Source organism: Chelonia mydas, chromosome 6 (assembly GCF_015237465.2).
Source record: "Chelonia mydas isolate rCheMyd1 chromosome 6, rCheMyd1.pri.v2, whole genome shotgun sequence".
NCBI lineage: Eukaryota > Metazoa > Chordata > Testudines > Cheloniidae > Chelonia > Chelonia mydas.
This window is the reverse complement of record NC_051246.2, coordinates 30799989-30818052: the sequence shown is the minus strand read 5'-3', so window position 1 is coordinate 30818052 and position 18064 is coordinate 30799989. Positions and strand designations below refer to the sequence as shown.

Sequence of the window (18064 nt, the reverse complement as noted above, 5' to 3'; positions counted from 1 at the left end):
TCTGCAAATTGCATAATAGCTTCTAGAGCTATACAAATCAAAGCAATTTTATGCAGTCATTCACCAAGCAGTAGCATGACAAAAATATTGACTTCTGTGTCTGAAAAACAAGAAGCAACAAAGCAAAAAATGCAACAAGCAAGAACCAAACTTACCTTCAGACGGCTAGAATCCAACCTGAGCGCAGAAAGCAATGGATCCAAACACTCAAGTTCTGCCAATACATGGCTGTAAGATTCTGGTATCATTGGCACAGATGTCATTGAGTTAAGAAAGCCTGGCAATACTCAATCATTGGTGCATTATTTACTTCAGCTTCTAGCTGTACCTGCAGAAGTTAAATTTAAGAATATAATCCCTTTCTTGAGCTGTTACAATTTGCTTTCTAGCCCACCTTTGTTCTTTTAGACTATGTCACTTAGGAAAATGGGATGGAGAGGGAGAGGGGAAACACCCCTAACCTAATATAGCCTGATAGCAAACACGAGTATAGCAGTACAGTTTATTTTGTTCAGAGAACTGGTATAAGCTATACTGACAAAAGAAATCTTTTGCTGGTATAAACTTTGTCTACACAAGGAGGATTAGCTGGTACAGCTATACAGGGAAACCCTTTTTAATGGGGACAAAGACTTAAGACTGCTCATAAAGATACAAAGGGGGGGGGGGGATCTAACAGGCTGCAGGCTTGATCCTGCAACTGGACCCATACAAGCATAAGGATCCTCCTACATGGATCCGACTGCAAGGGCAGGGCCCTAGTTTGTTTTGTCTATGAACTTACACTGGAAATGTTAGTCTGTTGGATGAGCTACAATTTGATTATTCCTAAAGGTAAATATCTGATGGGTTTACAGTCTCCCGTGCATTCTAAGCCCAGCCCATAGACTCAAATTGCATTGATTTAGCTAAAAATCAATTTTGAAGATCAATCTGGTTAAACCAGTGTAAATCACTGCATTGACACACTTAAAATTGATATTACATGTAAAATATGTTGTTAAAATATGAATGTTACAATATCAAGCACTCAAAAGTTAAAAAATACCAAAACCAAGGTAGTCCATTCAACCTTAATTCAGCCTCCTTGTGCACATGCACTATGATACACCCTAACGACGTATAACAGTTTCCACAGGACCCATCATTCATGCACTGAATGGGATAGCTATTCAATATTTTCATCTTCACCATCAGTGTGGGGCCCCATGCATTATTTCCTGCACATCATCCAAACCTTGCACTGCATACAAAATTGGCAGTTTCCTCACAAGCTTTATCAAACCAAAACAAAAAACAACAACATACCATATTTTTTTTATACTGACCACTCTACATGTCATTAGGGTCGGGGGGAAGGGGGGCGCGCATTTTTAGCTCCACAGCACAGACTTCTACCACTTAACTGGCAGTAGCAGCAGACTTGTTTACTGAGGACCGGTCACTAGAAGGATAAGACACATACTTTGACAGCAAGTTTCAAAGATATTTGCTGACAACAAAGTAACACTGGGACTTCTGGAATTCTTAAGTCCGTTCCAGGATAAGGACGGGAGCATCTCTAGTGGTTACAGACTAACATATTTGTTGCTGTTCACACGTTTTAGGGGAGATTTGGCCTAATAAACAAAATACTCTAATCCCACTCTAGTACATACAGTAGCAGATCGAATCCACACTTCCCCAAATATGGTTCAGGGAGTGTACCCTTGTACAAATCACACCACCCACGCCTAGAAAAGGATCTTTTTCTCCCCTCTGCCACAGGCTTTTGACAGCTGTTGGAAGGGGCTTTGCCATTCCTCCCCTCCTTCAGGCTCTTCTGAGGAATGGGTGGGAAGCTCCCCTACTCTTTTTGCAGACCCTCTTCCCTCTGAGAATAACTCCAGTACTCATGTCTACCACCCACAGTTTCCTCAAGCTGTAGCCTGAAACTGACATGTTCCGGCATTGCTGCCACAGGAACCTAAATACCAGAGTCAGCCCGTGGCTTTCCCAAGGAGCAGCAGTGCCACTAGCGCTGTCTGCCTGCAGACTCAGGTCCATCGCGGTCACCTTCTTCCCCGCGCGTACGTTTCACCCACGTGTACGTTCGCTTTTAAGCTCAGACTGCAAACACTTTGGGCAACAGGGCCAGGACCTGGTTGGGGAGACTCTCCCGGCTGCCACTCATACTAGCAACGACAACACGGAGCCGCCAGGACGCGAAACCGAGAAGTTATTTCAAAGTGCAGGCTCCCAGTCTGCAGAGGGTGGCTCTCGCCCTCTGGGGGTTGCTGGCGGGGCAGTGCCCGCTGTGGCAGCCAGGGGAGGCAGCCAGGGAGCACGACAGCCCCTGCGAGAGCCAGCACTGCCTAGGCAGCGGAGCTGGGCGCCAGTCACACCACGGCACCGGGACAGGGGGAGGCAGGAAACGGATGGGACCCACCCACTGCACGATGCTTGGGCCCCAGCGCTGCTGCTGCTCCTGCTGCTGGCCCGACCCTGGCCCAGCTCCCCGCGCGGACACTCACCCACCGAACTCCAACCTGGCCGGCCCCGCCCCCACGGCACGCGATCCTTCCCCAGCCTACCTGAAACACGTCACCTCGTGCGCGCGCGCGCCCGCAAAAAAGTGCGTCACGCGCACACAACTTCTCCCCCCGTCACGTGACGGTTACGCGCTTTTCACCCCTCCCCCCCTCGGGCGGTTGCCTAGGGAAGTCCCCGCCCCCCCTCAGCGCCGCGCTACCCCGGAGCGGAACAGACAGGACCGAACAGGCGGAACGAAAGGGACGGAGCCGGACTCCTCGCTCTTCGGGGCCGGGTGACCGGGATGGGAGGGACCGTACGGTGGCAGCCGCGTTGTTGGTACCTGGTCACCACCCCCTCCCGCGCACTGTCATGGCGACGGGAGGGGGAAGGGAGAAACCATCACGTGATGCGGGATTGTGATGGTGGCGGGGAGAACCTGTCATGTGACCGGGAGGTGTCATGGCGACACCAGTCTCCCCCGTCACGTGACCCGGTCTCCCTCTGCGTCGCGGGACTTTAGCTAGTTCCGGTCACGTGCCCTTACTGCCCAGTTTGGCCGCCCCATGGAAGAGGAGGCGGCGAGACCCCCCGAGTAGCGGCACCGGCACCGGCAGCGGCTGGAGTCAGTGCCCAGCGCCACCCGCCCTCTCATCCCGCCGCGCCTGCACCCGGCGGCAGCAGCAGCAGCCAGCGGCGGCCTGGGGCCTGAGCAGCCGCCCGCACGGTAGGAGTCTGGACGGTGTCCAGGGGCTCGGCGGAGTCTCCCGGGCGGGCTGGGGCAGCGGGGCTGCTCCCCGGGGGGGGGGGCCGTGTCTGTGCGGGAGGGGATGGGCCGGGCCGGGGTCCCTGTACTGGCTCCTGGCGGGGAGCGAGGCACCCAGCCCTGCGAGCCGGCGTTGACAGCCCGAGAGCGCAACGCGTTCCGGCCGCCTCCGGCCCCCGCTGCTCCGGGCTCCCCAGCTATCGCCGAGCGAGGGCAGCTCGGCTTGTCCTGCCCTGGGGGCTACCGCTGAGCGGGATGCGGCCGGGGGAAGAGGCGGATTTATTGACACACACGGTGTGCTCCGACGTGGGGGAGGGCGTGCAGCCGGGTTGAGGGAATGACAGGGCAAGCTGGGCGGGAGAGGACCCAGGGGCGCGTTGTGGCAGGAACATGTTCCTCCCTCTGAGGTGGGACTGATCCATTGGTGTGTAACGTGTGGGAATGTTGCCCTGCTGACCCTGTGCTCTTCCACATGAGGTAAAACCAAGGTCCGGCTCGTGTGTTTGTTAAAGATAAAAAATGCCATTGTGTAATGATCAGGATTTGATGCCTGATCGTCTGGTTGCAGCCCAGCTCAGATAATCATGCTGTGCCTCCCTAAAATATATACCTTGATCATGCAAGCTGCTTTATGTAGGTGGACTTCTGCACCTCTGCAGAACCCCATGTGGGTGTGAAAGTCTGCTTGTGTGGAGCAGCTTGTAGGATCAAGGTTTAAGTTATAGTTCTGTAAATAGTTGTGAGACTTACCTCCTCCCTCCCTACATTTTTTTTCCTTAAAAGAATCAGCATCCCATTTTAGACCCTGTTGCCACGTGTTTTGACTGACGTGGGTCTGCTCACGTCTCCGTGTGCTGTGCTGCTGCTAGCACAGTTGACCCTGTTCACCACTCCGTACTCTGTGCTGTCTCTGCTGGTAAAAGCACCAGTGTGCAGAAGCACAGATGGCATCAACAGATTGTGTGATCTTTTTCTGTTTGGTGTATACATGAGACACTGAAACTTGGGAAAGGGAGGGATAAAACTGGAACAAAAGGTTAAGGAAGGGGAGAGATGGAAATGTCACCAGTAATTGTCTGTTGTTCAGCATTGCTGTCTTGCCATAAAATCCAAGATAGTGAGAAGTACCAAAGAGGGCAGGAAACTACGGTATTCCTTTTACTTGTGATGTTGAAACTGTAGCTGAAATGAAACTTCAAGATTCAGAGGTTTGATATTGGGAAACTTAGCTGGAGATTACAGCCATTAGGCCTATATACAAAGTAATTTAAAGGCAAAGAAATGATAGCACCACTCTCCCTTTTCCAAAATCTAAAAGAAAATTCCACCGATTTAAAAAGAGGTGGCATCTGACATGCATTCACAGCTTAGTTTTCTCTCTCACTTAAGCAAGTAATGTGTTGTTTCTTCTAGTCTTACTGCAACTAAAATTTTTACTACATTAGACCACAGAAGCTTCTAACCATGCCAGGGGTTCAGACTTATTGTGTAGACAGGCCAAAACATAAGTTCCAGAGTTCTTCAGCTTGTTGTCTTGCTTGCCTAATAGGAACAACTTGTTGTGCTCTACCCTTCCTTATAGTAAAATGACAGATGAGCTCCCTTTCTTGTCCACCTGTCATAGAAGCCTAGGACCATTTCAAAACCCATTTTTGTCTCAGCCAAATCAGGACTATTAGCAGGAGTACTGGTGGCCTCTCTTCTGTATCCAAATCTCACTTGCCAAAGCAATCCATGTGGGAGGGGAATAGGCAAGATCCCCTGGTGCCACTATGTTACTTGGCTACTCTAGAAGGAGCAGAGAAAAGGAATGGTAGGGGAGAGCTAATTACAGAGAAACAAAGAAGCCAGGCAGGTGGCTTAAAAGTAGCTGCTAGCTTGTCTCTGCCTGACTTAATCCACCAACTAGGGAAATGGAAGTGGGTATGTTGAAGATCCTTTTCCCCACTACTGCGGTCCAATTTTTGCTGGACTCTTCACATGCTGCATTTACCCCTCCTTTCCCAATTTCATGGGGAATAAACAACCCTTGCAGCTCAGTCTTCCTTTGTTTTCATTTTTTTAACACACCACTTATGCTGCAGGATGAGTGGTGTCAGTAGTCATGTACAGCTGAAACTGTCAGTCCCGGGAGAAGTTTTGTGCCTCCTCCATGGAGTCCTACCCACAAGTTGGAACCACTGATTTATCTACATGCTTTTTGAAAATATTACCTATTTTATTATTTCAAAGGCCCTGTTGCAGAACACAGATGTTCAACAACATAACCTCTTGTTTCATAGATAAGTTACTATCAGAGATACATGTCTATGCAAAGCAGCAAAAACCTGTATCTAACAAGTTGTCTTTTCATATTGCTTAGTACTTTACATGTAAAGTCCACTTACCGGTCTTGAGTGGGGGTCTCTTAACTATCAATTTCTGCAGAATTAAAGCTTTTAAATAAAACTGGGTTTCTATCCTTCATGGTTGCAAAGGTAATCTTTCAAATTTGAAACAAGTGTAAACTGACAAAGAGCCATCTTCCTGAGTTTCAACTAGACAACTCCAGTGCCTTTACTGCTAATTTATACTTTTGCTAAAAAAAAAAAACAGTAGATTAAAATTAACAAAACTTGTCAGCTTGACAACTGTAGTTCAGACCCCTGGGAGCAGCAGTGATATTGTCGTGAATCATGTCACTTTCACAGTGCTGCTGCAGACATTCAAGAGAAAGTGCCCCAAAAAACGGAGTGAGGGGGGGGTAGAGTATTGGGGAACTTTTCCTCCCTCACAGCAGCTAGAAAGCTTTAAATGGTGGAGAAGACACTTATTATCTAGAGATGATACAAAAGAGAGTCTTCCCACCAGCAATTAGAGGAGAAGCATTTGGATTTCTATTTTAGTAATACCTCAGAACCGAACTGGTGGAGCCATTTCGTCTTGTTAGGTTGTAGGTGTATAGTATTTTTTTAAACCCTGATTAGTGAAATATTTTGATTCTTAATGCACTGTTTAAAGAGGACTCCAGGGTTTTTTTGTCCCCTATCTTGGATAATGTTTGCTGCTTGCAAGTAGTTTGCAGACAGAGTTATGTCAGAGCTGTCATCTTTAAAGTGCAGTTATTACAGAGGCATGAAAGCAAAAGAAGTAGCAATGACCAAAAAAGAACAGAAGAGCACTGATTTAGTGCATTCAATTTCCCAGACAATGGAACAAGCTACTTGTGGGATATTATGCATTCAGAAGCTGCACACTGCAAAGTACGGTGCCAGAAATATTGTCTTTGTTAGATAAATCAGGAACAGCTGATATTTTTTTCTCATTTGGAAAATCAGTTGTTTATAGAGGAAACATTACCTAGCTGAGAAAGTATAACTGCACAATAGGCTAAGCCTAAGCATGAAAATGCAGTTGTGCCCTCTTTCAACTGTAGTAAACGTGGGGTATATAATTTAAAAATAACAAATGAGAAAATTGTTAAAATCTACACTATTGAGAAAACATTGAAGTTCTCATTCTATGGCCAAATCTCTTACTTCCAGCAAGGGTAAGAATCCTGTGGGAGGCTGCAGAGCCAGAGCTGGGAAGGTTTTAAATCTTAAAGGAGATGGGTGTCCTAAATAATACCAGGAAAGAATAGTGGTATTGGGGGGAAGGGGAAATGGCACAGAATATCCTGGGTGCTACCTTGAAATCATGGCTTCATACATGTCTCATTTTGCCTCTGAAGCAAAGTATTACCAGAACGTCTCTAGCTATAGCACCCTAAATACTAAGTATTCTAGTGATAATCACAGTTTTGTCACAAACAGGCAGAAATCACATAAGCGCCCAATACTGCAGCAATAAAGTCAATAGCAAAACTGTTGATCTGGTTCTGGACCAAAGCCTACGTGCAGATACATCTTCTACTAAACATCTTCTCTCATAAATATTGTACTTAATACACTTGTCTGATTGCTCAGCTTATAAGATTTTCACTGAGCAGAGCGCTGGTCATTACTAATTATCTATATAGATGTTCAAATTTAAAACAATTAGATTTTTATTTTCAACGTTGTACAGTATTTAAAATCCAGTTTAAAAACATATCCATACGTAAGTATAAATGGATATGTATATTGGTTTCTGATGCCTATTAATACGTGGTAAAATATGGTACAGATGTTCTTTTAAAGTATTGATGTAGATCTTGGCAATTAAAATAAGAAAAAGGAACATGTACATGTTTAAAGTATTGAAAGGATTTCTAAAACTACTTAATACACTCGTAGAAAGTGAGGAGGGGCAGTAAGGTACATGGCAAATAAAACTGCAGGAGTAAGATGGGAATAAAATATGTAAAGGATATAGTACTGAAGGAAACTTCATGTCATTCTGATAGGAGTGAAATGTGTAGTGATGGAATACAGTAAAATTTGTATGTTACTGTTTATCTGTTCTCTTGAGAAATTTAAGGTTGGGAAAACTATAAAGGAAAAAAGATATTGGCACTCCCATTATCCTTCCTCCCAATTACAAAAGGTCTTATTGAAGTCAATGACAAAACTCTCATTCTTTTCTGCAAAAAGAAAAGGAGTACTTGTGGCACCTTAGAGACTAACAAATTTATTTGAGCATAAGCTTTCGTGAGCTTTTAAGCACTGCATCCGATAAAGTGAGCTGAAGCTCACGAAAGCTTATGCTCAAATAAATTTGTTAGTCTCTAAGGTGCCAAAAGTACTCCTTTTCTTTTTGCGAATATAGACTAACACGGCTGCTGTTCTGAAACATTCTTTTCTGTTGTTGCAAGATTAGATCCTGAGTATTTTGGGAACAAAATAAATAGGCCAGTTAAAATTATGATTGTGTCTGAAGTCTCATTCAAGTCTTGCATGGTAATCAGTGGATCGTGCTGAAGGAAGGGGAAAGTAACTGGTTCATCTTTTTTACTTGGGAGGTACACAGTTGCAAGAACACGTAAGTCTACGATACTTTCGTCCCTCTCCCCTTCCAAATAATTTTAACATATAGAGTTCCTATCACAGAAGGAAAGCATTATGAAATGCCACAGGGGATTTGGAATGTACATGCTCTCTGAGGTATAAGCCCTCTTCACAACTGGACAAACCAGTAAAGAAACATAAAAGAGAAATAGAAAATATAGGAATTAGATGAAATGTAGGTGTAGCTGGAGCACAAGGAGGATTGGAAAAGAAATCTAGGTATAATATGGCTGTGGATTATTATATTTGTATGTGATTATTTTATTTAATCCGAAAATGTTTGACTGCATGTATAAAGTGGAGCTCAGAGTGTGTCTCATAAGGCTTGGACAGTGACTGTATGCTGCTGTTAGTTTACAGAATGTAAGTATTGAAGTGAAAATGCAAGTCTTAATGCCTTGAAACAAGTTGGAATACTGGGAAAAAAATCGGTCAATGGAAATACTGTACTAATTGCTATTGAATTAAGTAACTAATGGTCCCATGTGCTTTTAATAGCACCTTATAGCCATCATGGCAACATCATCTGAGGAAGTGTTACTGATTGTAAAGAAGGTGCGTCAAAAGAAACAGGATGGGGCTCTCTACCTTATGGCTGAAAGGATAGCATGGGCACCTGAAGGCAAAGACCGATTCACAGTCAGCCATATGTATGCGGATATAAAATGTAAGTGAAAGCACTTTCTATTTTATCTATTGCTCTTGTATGCAAATTATCAGTAAATATTTAAATAAGACTCAAACCTTATTTCACATGTATTTGGCCAATTTGGGCATTTCATTTAGATTATTCTTTCTGGCAAGCATGAGTGGAACCAGGAGTAAATTACAGGCATAGAAGATTCTGCAATTCAAAAAATTTTCAGGTGTTTTTAATATAGACCCCAAATTTCTTAATTTTTTTTTTTTCATTTTTCCAATTTGTTAATCTCTGCAATCGCTTGGAAGCAGAAATATGTATGTAGCCTAATGGAAAATCACTAGGCCATATGTCTTGTTTTGGAGGATACAGGATTTATGGGACCCAAGAGGGAACTATCTAACCCATTTTCGGCTAATTAGGATGTGCACCTAGCTCTGCCACAGTCTTTTCTATAAAACCCAGCTCACAATAAATTGATTAAAGTTTGGTAGAGTTATGTAATCTGATGGTTTATTATACTAGCCTCTCATCTTTGAAAATCTAGATTAAAATCTGATATACAGTGGGGTTATATTGGAGAAAGGGGCTCAGATCTTGAGGTGTGGTAGGGCAGTTTATGCTGGTTTTAGGGAAGCAATGCAAATAAGATAATGCCTCAGTGTAGAAGCAGGTAGATATTCACTATGGGCGGTGTCGATCTCCCCGAGTTGGTCCTGTATCTCCTTTTTCTCTGTGGCTATGGGAAAGGAGGAAGGGCTCAGGTATCCTTATGCCTTAGTGATCTCCAGCTGCTCTAAGCAGCACCATGGCGCCATTGCTAGGTCCTGCAACTTGGAGGGAACAGACACTCTGAGGGCTGCTCTGAGTTTTGCTAGAAAACTAGCAAAGGTGGAACATAAAGGTGGCCAAGGAGTACTCTGCTGCAGCTCAGGATCTGGGCCAGGATGTCTTTGGTTGCAGTGGGAAAAGTGAGATGCAGCTTTTAAAGCTAACTTGTAGAGGCAGCTGCATGCTTCTCTTCCAGGGCTGGAAGAAATGTGCTATAATACCACCAATGTGGGATATCAGGATTTAATGGGATGATACCGACAACGGCATATAAATGAATGATCTGGGGAGAAAGTTTGTTACATAAATGTACTTATCACTAATTGCTCTTCTTTATATATTCTAGGCCAGAAAATCAGTCCGGAAGGAAAGGCTAAAATTCAGCTACAGCTGGTACTGCATGCAGGGGACACAACCAACTTCCACTTCTCTAATGAAAGCACAGCAGTAAAGGAGCGAGATGCAGTGAAGGACCTTCTTCAGCAGCTGTTACCCAAATTCAAGAGGAAAGCAAATAAAGAACTTGAGGAAAAGAACAGGTAAAGTGGGAGGGGAGAAGGAGAAGATCTTCAAAAAAGAATCTGTCATTTCCCCCTCTCTAATTACAACATAAATGTTTCTTATGACTTGTGAACAGTTCTTGAGCTATATTGCTGTAGCACAAAAATGCTTGTTGTGTTCTACTTCAGTAGTAAAAATCTGTTGGCTTTAGATTCTGGTGAAATTCCTCTGGGCATGTTTTCATTTCACAGGACTTATGTAAGCAAGCCATTTATTTTGTTAAAAGCTTTGTGACTAACCTGTTACCTTATAAGGATCAATGGATTTCAGAGAGAGACTAGAAATTACTTCCTTCTAGCAGACAAGCGGAGCAAGATAAGTGATGCATTGGAATCTATTCATTTCCTCCCCAACCCAGGAATACAAATACTTTTTCTATCCAATCAGTTTCCTTCGTAAATTGAACATAGCTATACCATTTTTCTAAATAGACTTGTGTTCAGCAGGATGGCAAATAAGACTTGAGTGCACAGTTCATTAAATATTACAGTATTTTTAAAGAGTAGGAACAGCTGTATAATTTTGAAGTATTGGAAAACTCCAGGTTTGTGTTTTTAAAAAAAAAAAAAATAGAATTTTTCGTTGTATCTATTTAGAAAGGACATGATGGAGGGTTTGCAGACTAGAATTTGCTATGTCATTAGTAATTAGGCTTTTTTTAAACGACCCCTTTCTAAATAACTTTCTCAAACTGATTTCTGTCTACTTCTGTAGTATTTCTACATTAGAATTTCTGATGGGTAACGTGAGAATTTGAGTAGGAAATTCTTCTTTAACTGTCTTAACATGTGAGGTGCAATAAATACACTGCCTACAAGAAACTAAACATAGGCTATTTGAGTTCTCCATATTTATATATTCTGTTTGCTGAGCACGTGCTTGGACTGGAGTCTTTTTTGGCCAGCATTGTCCTTTGGGGCTACACGTGCACCTTGAGTGTCCTTGTACCAAGGACATGAAGGGCAGAGTGGGTCCCTCTGCCGCTCAGTTCCTTCTCACCATCCATAACTGCAGAATGGAGCTCCTCAGTGTCCAGGTCTCAATGCAACCTTTTTCATAATCTTTATAGATAATTGTGTATATATATTTATATTAGTGCTAGGATAGTTACTTGATTTTGGAAATGTTTACCTTCCTTATTTTGATTCCCTTCCTCCCTCCCCCTGAACCTCTGATCAGGATGTTCTTGTCAGTACGGATTAGACTACATGGCTTTAAGTATTGTCCCTTGTGCCAGGCAGCAATTCCAGTTAACGATGGGCATCCCAGATGCCTTTTTGTTTTGGAAAGGCTCATACCTCTGACAGACACTCACTGTGCAAGACTGTTGTTGGGTGAAAGTTGCTGTCAGAGCTCCTCCTCATGTCAGTACATAACATCGCAGTGGTTCTTCCAGTCCCGCACTTCCTTTTGTTGGCTGATCTGTTTTGCAGCGGTCATATTCTTCAAGCAACCTGGCGCTATGGCCTGGTCACACTTAAAGTTCAGTCTCGCTCTTGGATAGCAAAGGTCCAACCAGAAGGTCAGACAAACAATTCTTCTGCCCCTTTCGGGTTACTCTTCAGCCCACCTTCTGGATTCTGTTCTCAGCCTCTTCTGGGCCACCTTTAAATTTGGGCTGTCAAGCTATTAAACAAATTAATTGCAATTAATCAGTTTTAATAGCACTGTTTAAATAATTGGTATTCTATTTAATATTTTAGGATGTTTTGTACATTTTCAAAGATTGATTTCAATTACAACACAATAAAAAGTGTACAGTGCTCACTTTATTTTTTATTACAAATATTTGCACTGCAAAGAAGATAAACAAAATAAATAGTATTTCAATTCACCTCATACAAGTACTGTAGAGGCTGGTGCAGGGAGGCTGAGCTCACCAGGCCTCTGTTCTCTATGGGGTGCCTCCCCGGGAGCAAGGGCCAATCGGGGCAATGGAACACAGAGGGGGTAGTCCCCAGAGCAAGGAGCCGGCCAAGGACAATAGGGTGTGCGGGGAGGTTGGTCCCCAGAGCGAGGGGCCGGCTGGGGGCAGTGGGGCACAGCAGGGTCAGGATCCCTTCCTCTCCGCCGGAGCTGGGATGATAGCCACTTCCTCTTCTCTTCTCTCCTCTTCCTGCCCTCTGGAGGCAGATTGGGTTACTGCACCTGACTGGGCACTGTAGGGTCCCTCCACAGCCGATGCCTCCTTCCCCTTCCAGAGGTATGCAATTAATACTGTTAAAACTATTAACATGTTAATTTTGTTTTCAGTTAATCACAGGCATTAACTGTGATTGACAGCCATACTTTAAATCTTTCCCTGTGGCTGTAATACAGCACTGATTTTTAGGCTGCTTTTCCTGGAGTCATTTTCATAGTAAGTTCCCCCCCAGTGTGTCTCATCCCAAGGACCTCCCTGCTTCTTGCAAACTCATAGCTCAAGGCCGCCCATAGGAGCTTAACTTGCTCCCTTTGGTTCCTTATCCCTCCAGGAGTTTCTTGTTGTCTGTGGCCTCTGGCACAGCTTTCTCTCCAACTGTTCTCTCTCAAGCCTTTTTATGAGGCCCAGATGTTCAACTTACTCTCACCTGATCCCATTAGTCCAGCCCCCTCCAATTAAGTTAATTATGGCCCAAAGGACTTTAAAGATTTGGGATTTCTTACTTTTTTTTTTTTTTCTTTTTTTGTTAGACCACTCAATGCACCCAGCCTCTGATTCAGGCAGGGAAGACTCTCCCCTGGACAAAATAGGGAAGACCTCACACTTATGCCAAACAGAGACCATCATCTGGTACCTTCTTTCACCAGAGAAACTCAAAGCTTCCAAGAATGAGGCAGCATTTTCAAAAAAGGAGCTCTTCTGTCTTGGCTATGACTTCATCCCATTCTCAGTCTATATCTAAATTATTATTTCAATCGGCTGGTTGAGAGTCGCTCTGATCAGTGTACTGGATCAACACCGTTCCTTCTTGTGCCAGTCCCTACACACATGCAGTTGGGAATCTCCTTCAATTTTTCAAGAAGTCATGGAACCTGATAACGGAGATGCTCATAGCTGGATATTCTCTACAGTTCCATACTATGCCCACTCCATCTTTCTGTCCCTTTCAGGGTTTGGGAGCATACCTGGACCATCATCAGGACATTCTACTACATATAAACATATTGGAGCTCAGAGCTCTTCACACAGCCTGGGCCATGTTCCTACCATTGACTCAAGGACTGACTAGTCAAGTTATGAAATACAACACAATGGCCATGTTTTATATAAACAGGCAGAGAGGGGCCTATTCATCCCCATTATGGCAGAAGGACGCGGTTTCGCTATGGAACTGGTGCATTTAGCACCAAGTATCTTCCAGGTCTACAGAAAGCTCAAATGTTCTGCTAGAGCAGACATTTTTCATCAGACCACCAGTGGATGATCAAGGATTCTGTTTTCTGCTGCATCCTTCAATAGACCTACTCACAACAGACAAGAGCAAGTAGTATGTCAGATTCTGCTCCAGGATCTCTGTTAAACACTCCTTATTCAGTGATTCACCAGGGATGATGTATGCTTACAAGCCAATCCCTGATTCCCATGGTGCTGAGGAATAGCAGATAGGATGCGGCCACAGTTATCATGATAGCTCCCGCCTGGCTGAGGTAGCTTTGGTACCTGGAGCTGATGCTGTTACCAGTTCATCCACTGAAAACCTTTCCTCTTCTATCAAACTTAATCTCTCAAGACAACATGAACAACTCGCATCCAAATCCAGCCTTCCTCCATCTCACTGCTTGGCTACTGAGTGGATGTCGTCAGACAGATCATTCTGGACATCTGAGGAACATGTTAGTCCAGAATAGGACTAATTTATGCTGCTAAATGGAAAAGATCCAGGATTTGCTGTGAAGAATGTGAATCACAGCCTACTGACAACCAGGTCCCTCCTCTTTTGGATTGCTTGCTTGCTCTAAAGAGTTTTGGACTGTTGATTAGCTTTGTTAGAGTGCACCTCATAGCCCCTTCTGCTTATTACACCTTCCTCACCCCCTTGTGTAATTCCTTAAAGGCCTTATGTTTTTCCACTAGTAAGGAAACCTCCCAGGACCTTAATATGGTTGTGGCATACTTAATGCTCTTCCCCCTCCTCCCATTTGAACCTTTAGCCCTGTGCTTGACTTATCTATGAAAACATCCTTTTTAGTAGCAGTTACATCAGCTAATTAGAGTTGGGGCAATACAGGCTCTTATGACAGGACCTTCCTATACCGTATTTCTTAGAGATAAGGTATCACTTACACCCCATCCCAAGTTCTTGCCCAAATGATTCACTTACCAATATTCTTCCCTAAATTACATATTAATCAGGGGGAGGTTAGGCTGCACACCTTAAATTATTTGCAGAGCTCTATCCATTTATTTGCAAAGGACTAAATCCTTCAGGACCTCTCTGAATCAATTTATAGCATTTGCTGAGAAAATGAAAGGTCGAGCAGCATCAGCCCAGAGGCTATCCATGTGTGTTCAGTCTATATTAAGATTTGTTACAGATTAGCTAGTTTAGGTACCCAACAGCTGCCTGGCAAAGCATACCTGTTTCAGACACCTGAAAAGAAGTTATTTGTGATTCAATCCATATTTTAGTAAACGTGTTCCCTGGTAGAAGCATTGAGGTCTGGTGCTGTGCTACAATCTTTAAGTAAACTCCAGGCACCTACCTACTTGCGTCAGGTCACTGCTTGTGAATCATCAAGAATGGAATATATATCAATAACCACTTAAGAAAAAAAAGTTCTTTGAAATGTGTTTTCCATGTATATTCTGTGACCCATCCTTCTTCCCTGCTACTATGGAGTCCTAGAACATCTGGATTCTGTGATGGTGAAGGAAATAGTGGCAGTTGGGCATGCTCTGCCCTTTATGTCCTTGGAACAGGAGCATGAGGATACTCAGGGTGCATGTGCATCCCCACTGGATAGTGCTGGCCAAAAGACTAAGGCTCCGATCTCAACCACCTGGGCACCAAGAGTGACTATACATTGACAACAGCTTTCAAACTCCAGTTACTATAAGGCAAGTAACTTTTTTCTTTTTGTGGGTGCTGTCTTGTATTAACTTCTTTCTAGGGATCACCATTTTTGCCCATTAAAACTATCCCTCATCCAGCAGCTTTGTTTCTGTTTAGGGCTTGTCTACACAAGGACACTCACAAAAGTTAAGATGAATCAACTAAAGATGTGAAATTAAAGCGCATAAATTAAAGCACATTAAACTTGGGTGGACTCTTAAGTGAGGATTAAGCTATAGCGAACTACGGCCATTTTACTTCTGAATGAGTGACCGTACAGGAGTTTAATGCCTTTTAAACTAATGCTTGTGAACTTCACACTCTCAGGGAAGTGAAAACAAATCAACTGAGTGTCCCCATGCGGACAAACCCTTAGTCTCTCCCCTTTGGCCAATATGAATAGCAGTATTGGCTTCAATATCTCACTTGTACAACTAATTAACTTTTCTTTGACAATGCTGTACGTTTCTTACCTCACTGATCTGTTCCCTTCAGGAACCCATATGGCTTATTGACATGGAAATCCTGCCGAATTAGTGTGGAATGTTTCAATTTTATTCAATACATTCTTTTACTAGAATGCTGCAAGAAGATCCTGTTTTGTTTCAGCTTTATAAAGATCTCGTTGTGAGCCAAGTAATTAGTGCTGAAGAATTCTGGGCCAACCGTTTAAGCTTGAATGCTGTGGATAATTCTGTGGCACCTAGTAAGCAGGATGTGGGCATCTCTGCAGCTTTTCTGGTACGTTTGACCTACATAGCATAGGAAGGATTTTAAAACAAAAACATTTATTTCTTGACTAGACTTTCTTTGTAAAATGTGGATGAATTTAAATTTTACCCCAAATACAATTTGCTTTGAAATCTTTTTCTACCTAATGCAATACAAAAAAAAGGCCCTGTCTTGAGTTTTAATGTGGTGTTTTTTGTAAGTGAAATTCCCCAATTCTAAACAAGAGTATCCATTATCTTTCCGTAGTCTCAGAAGTTAAGCCAATCTCCTTGTCAGTGCAGGATTGTTCTCTGCATATACCCTAAAGTGTTCTGTCTGGTCTATTTATAAATGTCATGAGAAAGGAGGTTTCCTCTATTTCCTGTTACACTTCCATATTCTGCTATACCGCTCCATCTGAAAGATTTTCCTGATATCTAACCTAAATTTTTTCTCTTCTATTTCATTTTCTTACTCCTTGTATGATACTTCCTCTGCCCTTTTTCTTTATACCTTCAGATATTTGTAGGCTATCTTTTCTTAGCCAAGAAATGTGTGTATTCAGTCTTTATTTTTTAAATTGATAAATCATTCTTCCCACCTGAAAAGACAATTTTATAGTGAAAGACATTGTCTCTTAAGGAAACTAATTTATTTGCTTACAGCCAAATCAAAGCTGCTCTTCATTTTGTACTGTGTCTTTAAAAAAAAAAACTACCCACTCTGCTACTTTTGTTTTTGTTTATATAGGTTAATTCTCTCTTACAGCTATCTTAAATGTAGGTTCACACATCAGTTTTAACAAGGTTTTAACTCAATCCATAACAAGATTTTACCCACTTTGACAATATTCTTATGTTATTCCCATAGGCTGATGTTCGGCCTCAAACAGATGGCTGCAATGGTCTGAGGTATAACTTAACTTCAGATATTATTGAATCCATATTCAGGACTTATCCTGCAGGTAGGCAGAAAAATCAATACATATGTGATACAAAGCATGCCAAATTGATTTTATGTTTTATCATTAGAAGACTAGAGGGTTAGTCCTACACTTTTTTCTGTTGGTAAAATGTACAGGGCTTCTGAACATTCCCTCCTACTCCCTTCTGCACTTCTTATGTGGTCTTACTTCAGTGTGGTGTTTTTTGTAGGTTCTGGAAATATTTTAGGGCTGTCGATTAATCGCAGTTAACTCACGCGATTAAAAATATTAATCGCAGTTTTAATTGCACTGTTAAACAATAGAATACCAACTGAAATGTATTAAATATTTTTGGATGTTTTTCTACATTTTCAAATATATTGATTTAAATTACAACACAGTATGCAAAGTAGACAGTGCTCACTTTGCCATTTTTACAGTGCAAATATTTGTAATTAAAAAACAAACAAAATAGTATTTTTCAATTCACCTCATACAAATACTATAGTGCAATCTCTTTATGGTGAAAGTGCAACTTACAAATGTAGATTTTTGTTGTTGTTATATAACTGCACTTAAACACAAAATGTAAAGCTGTAGAGCCTACAAGTTCACTCTGTCCTACTTCTAGTTCAGCCAATCGCTAAAACAAACAAGTTTCTTTATATTTTACAGGAGATAATGCTGCCTGCTTCTTGTTTACAGTGTCACTGGAAAGAGAGAACAGGCATTCACATTGCAAGGTATTTACGTGCCTGATATACTAAACATTCATATGCACCTTCATGCTTTGACCACCATTCCAGAGGACATGCTTCCATGCTGATGATGCTCATTAAAAAAATGCATTAAATAAATTTGTGGCTGAACTCCTTGGGGGAGAATTATGTCTCCTACTCTGTTTTAGCTGCATTCTGCCATATATTTCATGTTATAGCAGTCTCAGATGATGACCCAGCACATGTTGTTCATTTTAAGAACACTTTCACTGCAGATTTGACAAAACACAAAGAAGGGGTACCAATGTGAGATTTCTAAAGATAGTTACAGCACTCTACTCAAGGTTTAAGAATCCGAAGTGCCTTCCAAAATCTGAGACAGACGAGGTGTAGAGCA

General features: G+C 42.6%; 2 protein-coding genes across 20 annotated transcripts in view; one reads left to right on the top strand and one right to left on the bottom strand.

Annotated features, from left to right (window-relative positions):
* The window catches only part of LOC102936545 (serum amyloid A protein-like), an 80742-nt gene extending 77766 nt beyond the window's left edge, over positions 1-2976 (bottom strand). For 4 of the 19 annotated variants that reach the window (XR_006291678.1, XM_043549130.1, XM_043549129.1 and 1 more), the window contains exon 1: positions 156-2883. Coding sequence is in view for 18 of the 19 variants with exons in the window: in XM_043549130.1 (XP_043405065.1) it covers positions 156-263 (108 nt within the window). In the remaining variant the exon portion in view is untranslated. Of the gene's footprint in view, positions 1-155 lie in introns of all 19 variants that reach the window. The other 15 variants (XM_043549121.1, XM_043549128.1, XM_037899676.2 and 12 more) reach the window with 15 other exon arrangements.
* A 1-nt stretch (position 2977) lies between these two features.
* Positions 2978-18064, top strand: part of GTF2H1 (general transcription factor IIH subunit 1) — a 34371-nt gene continuing 19284 nt past the window's right edge. Inside the window, exons 1-5 of the mRNA XM_037899689.2 lie at positions 2978-3238; positions 8743-8911; positions 10062-10254; positions 15891-16053; positions 16894-16987. Of these exons, the coding sequence (XP_037755617.1) occupies positions 8758-8911; positions 10062-10254; positions 15891-16053; positions 16894-16987 (604 nt within the window). The 5' untranslated portion in view covers positions 2978-3238; positions 8743-8757. The remainder of the gene's footprint in view (positions 3239-8742; positions 8912-10061; positions 10255-15890; positions 16054-16893; positions 16988-18064) is intronic.